This window comes from Condylura cristata, unplaced genomic scaffold (genome assembly GCF_000260355.1).
Source record: "Condylura cristata isolate star-nosed mole 26May11 unplaced genomic scaffold, ConCri1.0 scaffold00066, whole genome shotgun sequence".
NCBI classification, from domain to species: Eukaryota; Metazoa; Chordata; class Mammalia; order Eulipotyphla; family Talpidae; genus Condylura; species Condylura cristata.
Window position 1 is genome coordinate 561,412 of NW_004567167.1, and position 4,691 is coordinate 566,102.

General features: G+C 68.4%; 1 protein-coding gene across 1 annotated transcript in view; it reads left to right on the plus strand.

The window, feature by feature from the left end:
• The window catches only part of ZNF274 (zinc finger protein 274), an 8,926-nt gene that overhangs the window by 2,138 nt on the left and 2,097 nt on the right, over nt 1-4,691 (plus strand). The window contains exons 2-7 of the mRNA XM_012734676.1: nt 211-349; nt 765-857; nt 2,205-2,220; nt 2,391-2,478; nt 2,584-2,700; nt 3,591-3,734. Coding sequence (XP_012590130.1) covers nt 211-349; nt 765-857; nt 2,205-2,220; nt 2,391-2,478; nt 2,584-2,700; nt 3,591-3,734 — 597 coding nt within the window. The remainder of the gene's footprint in view (nt 1-210; nt 350-764; nt 858-2,204; nt 2,221-2,390; nt 2,479-2,583; nt 2,701-3,590; nt 3,735-4,691) is intronic.

The following is a 4,691-nucleotide window of genomic DNA, read 5'->3' on the forward strand; positions in this document are numbered from 1 at the left end:
GGGCCCGGGCCGCGTCCGGTGCGGGGCGCCTCGGCGCGACTGGCCAGAGGGACCCGTGGAGAGCCCGGCAGCGACCTAGAGACCCACCCGGACCCTGAGGCAGGGCAGGGACCAGCCGCGGCGGCCCGAGGGCGTTAGGGCGTTAGGGCGTTAGGGCGTTAGGGCGGGGGAGGAAGCTTGGCGCCCGAGGCCAGTTAGGGACCTCCCCAGCCTGGGTTTCAGGAGCCGGTGATCTTCGACGACGTGACCTTGGGCTTCTCCCCGGAGGAGTGGGGCCTGCTGGACCTGGAGAAGCGGTCCCTGTACCGGGAGGTGATGCTGGAGAACTACAGGAACCTGGTGGCCGTGGGTGAGGCGCGGTCAGCAGGGAGGTGCTGAGGCCAGGCCAGGCGGCGTCCCTAGGACAAGGGCACTGTCTGTGTGACCTCGGGGCGTCACCCTGGCCACCCTCACCGCCCCTCACGGGAGCTGGGCCCCTGGGAGACGCTGGCCTTGCTGATGAGACTCCCAGGGAACGTGCGGTCAGCGTCTGGCCTCTTGGGAGGGTCACCAGGGCCCGGGCCTTGGCGTCTCTGTGGTCACGTGACCGTGTCCGCCCAGGGCTGCCTGGGCATCATGTCCCCGCTGCCCATTTCTCTGGCAGAGGGGTCCAGGACAGCTCCCAGGTGCAGGGTCCGTCCACACTGCCCTGTGGGGGGTCACACCCCGAGGGTGTGTTTGCTGCTGGACACAGCCCCAGGCGCTGCCTCTCTTCCCTCGGGCAGAGCATCAGCTTTCCAAGCCGGACGTGGTGTCTCAGTTGGAGGAGGCAGAAGAGCTGTGGTCCATGGAGCGAGGAGCCCAAGACACCTTTGCAGGTGAGGGCCAGGCATGGGCATCCTGTCAGGGCCAGGGCCAGATGTGTGGGGCACGTGGGCCGGACACGCCCAGCCAGCTCCAGGCTCTGCCCCAGCCTGAGAGTGGGTGGATGACGGCCGAACGATAACCTGATCGGTGGCAGGCGGCCTCTGTCCACGGTGCGTCCCGTGGGGGCCTGGGGAGCCGCGCCCTGGGGGAGCCTCATCTTGATCGTCCTTTTGGCGGTGCCGTCGGGGCGGATAACTCCTGTGTGTCTGGCCCGCTAGGTTCTCTGCAGGCGGGGCTCTGAGAATGGGGCTGAGGGGCCACCAGGCCGTGTCCTGGAGGGCGGCCAGCAGCCAGTGAGCCCCGCCCGCGGCTGGGGGCCTTCTTGGCTGCGGGCGGGACGTTCTCCTCAGGAAGGTGCTGTCTTCCCTGAGGTGTGGTGGTCTCGCAAGTGCACACGCGCTCCTGTTCTTGTTGCGCCCACGGCTTGTCCTGTGGCTGCGGCAGACGTCCCTGACCAGCTCTGATCTGTTCCTTCGGTTTCCGCGAAAAAGGCGTATGAGCCCAGGTGTTTCCTTCCAGACTCTCGCTCCTGTTCTAGGCGCCACGTCACCGCTAGGCAGAAACACCCCCTGCCCGTGGGGCTGCGCCCCGCTGTTCCACTCCCCTGCAAGCTATGTGCGGCGCCGTGGGCCTGGCGTGGGCACCGGCCCTCCAGCGCCCTTTCTTGGCCGTTTGTGCTCACGGGAGACACCGTGGCGTCAGGGACTCGGGCCCAGGTCGTCCGTGCGGACCCTGCCCTGCGGTCTCAGCGAACATTTGCCGTCGCACCTTTGCGAGCCCAGGCTGCAGCGGCGCGGGGCGGGGCTGCGGCCCGGCCTCAGTCCGTTGAGGCTGGCGGGAAAATCCTGTTGAGACGGCTGCCGGGTTTGGGTTTAACGTTCCCTGATGCGGCGTTGATCGTTGTGGCCCAGCGCTGGCGCGAGAGGCCTGTACGGGCTTCGTCGCCTCGCCAGTGCCTGGTCCAGCTTGTCCTGCAGGCTTCCGGCGGGCTCCGATCCCGCCGCCGGGCTTCTCGGCGTTTGCAACGGGTGTTTAGGTCTCGTTAGCTCTCTGGGTTGGGGATTTACCGTCGTGTCTGCAGGACGTCTGTGTGCCTTTGTTGGGTCTCGTAAGTTCGTTGAACTGCTACTTGCAAAACACCGAAACGAGGACGTCACGAGCGTCCGGTGTCTGACACTGGCATTTGACTCGACGGGACTCAAGTCACTTTTTAATCTGGTTAAAAACGGCCCTCGAGTCGCAGCTGGTGAGCGAAGGGCAGGAGTCGCCCCAGCGGCCGTGGGGTTCCCTCCTTTCAGCAGGTCACAGGACGCCGTGACCGACAGGAGCGCCGCGGCCGTGACTGGTCCCGACGCCACTGACTTGCTCGGATTCTGCAGGCCGGGCGGGAGCTGGCTCCTTCGCCCTTCTCGTCACCGTGCTCCGAGCGCGCAGACTCGAGGAAAGCGTCGTCCGCCCCTCCTTCCTCTGATCCCGGGGCCCAGATGCAGCATCCTGCTGCTGGCGGGATCTGGCTGTGACCGGCCCTGCCCCAGCCTGGGCTCTCCCGGCTGCCCCAGGAGACTGGACCCCGTTCCGTGACTCTGCCCCCACCTCCTGGGCGTGTGGCTCGCCAGGGCAGCACGGTGCCCTGCTTTGCGCTCCTGAGCCTTCACACAGACCGTTAAGCTTGAGCAGCCCGGAGGCCCCGGCCACACAGGCACGTTGCGTCTGCGCAGCGGCCGCCGGCCCCCTGTCCGGCCTCCTGACCGGCCTCCTGACGTCCCTCCCGTCTCGGTGCCCTCGCGGACGCAGGTCTGTGTCTCGGCCTGCCTGGGTGCAGTCCCGTCCCTGCCGGGCAGGGCAGCGGCGGGTGGGCAGGCAGGTGCAGGTGGAGGCCGGGGGGGCGGTCGGGGAGCGGTGACAGGACGGGCCTGAGCGTGCCGTGGGACTGGGAGACGCCCGCACGGCGTCCCCACACAGGTGTGCGGGGCGCTGACTGAGGGGGCGAAGGAGAGGAGCCGGCCAGGGCCCCCAAGCCTTGAGTGCCACCAGGGCTTCCTTTCCTGGGCTCTGCAGCCGCTCGCCAGGTGGCGTCTAAGCAAACGGTAGCTCCGTGTCCCAGCCCCAGGAGCTGACCCCAGACAGGTCACACCAGCTGACGCTGCACCCAGGACAACACTCAGACAGGAAAGGCAGGCGCGGCACTTCAGCGCCTTGCGGCCGACCCGCCCCGGCCCCCTGCCGCCGGCCGAGCGGTAGCGTCGCTTTCGCCTTCCGCGCAGCCTCTCTGGAATTCTTTTGATGGGCGGAAGCAGGTGCTGACACGGGTCTTTCACGGAAGGGAGGTGGCAGAAGTTTCCAAGAGGGGTTGCAGACGCAGTCGCACGGGAGCACACGCCGCGCGCCCTGGTCCTTTCCCGGGCGTGCAGGGCTCCGGGGTCTGTCCCATCTTGTCTCATGTTACCGAACGGGGTGGGGGGCGGCGCGGGGAGGCCTGCAGGCTGGGCTGAGTGGCCTTCCCTGGCTTCCTCGGGACGCCTCTCCTGCGCCGGCTCTTTCCCAGCCCGCGTGCCAGCGTGTCTCCTTTGGGCAAACAAGCCTGGGAGGGGGTCCCCGGCTGCGGCCACGGGCACCATCCCGTCAAGAAGCCGGCAGGAACTGCCCCCCGCCGGCAGAGGCCCCCCCTGCCCCCGTGGGCCCAGGGCACACAGCTGCGGCTGGGCCCTCGCCCGCCACCCAGGCTGCAGCTCGGCGTGTTCGAAGGTCGTGACCTGGCGGCCGGCCGGCTCCCCCCTCCAGCCCTTCGCATCGTTTCTGAACGGGCCGGCGACACTGTGCTGTCTCAGGCCGGCCGTTCGGGCTAGAAAGGCAACGGAGAGAAGACACTAAGTCAGCACGACGTGAAAGCCCGACGGACACGCACCTTTTTCCCAGAAGTAAAGCAGGAGATGAGCCCTGCAGAGAGGACGGGGGAGTTCAAACTCGTGCCGGCGTCACGAGAAAACGTGCGTGCACAAGAGGAGGGCCCCCTCCAGGGTGCACTGGGCTGTGAGCGGAAGGTCACTTGCAAGACGTCAGCTTAAAAGCAACAAGGCCCTGCCGGTGACTTAGCTGTGAGGAAACCTGCGCCCAGGGCAGGTCGCCAACCTGCACTGTGGAGGCCCGGCCGGCCGGCCGTGCCAGGCGCCCACGGGGAGGGTGCCTCCCGCGACTGTCTGGCGTGGTCAGAGCAGGCGGGGCTTCAGCGTGACTCGGGCTGCCCGCGGACGGTCAGGCGGGGCCCAGACGTTACGGCTGTGTTCGGTCTGGAAAAGTGCTCAGGTGAGGCGTGCCCGCGCCGGAGGTCCTGGCACCATGGCGCGGCGCGCTGCCCTGCTTCCGCCTGGCCGCGGTGGCTCGGAAGCACCGGAGCGTGGGCGCGCGCCCAGCGTGCGGGACCCGCCCGCAGAGGCCCTCAGTAGGAGTCCTCGCCGGGCAGCACCAGAGGACTCATACGGGAGCGGCCCGGACGTGACGGCACGAGCGAGCGCCAGCCCTCGGCCCCCCGACTGGGCAGAGCGCAGGCTGCAGGAGGCGAGCGGCCTGCGGGAGGCCAGCGGGGCGAAGGCGGAATCGGTTGCGTGTAACGACGTCCCTGTGTTTCCAGCAGGCCGGCACGGAGAAGGCCTCTGGTCACCTGCGTGCTCGGGCAGAAGCGGGCCCCGGCCCAGGAAAGTGGGGTGCATGAACTGAGAAGCCGAGAGAAGTGAGAAGGCTCAGACGGCGGGACAGGAGCCTGAGCAACGGGGCGGGACCCCGACTCT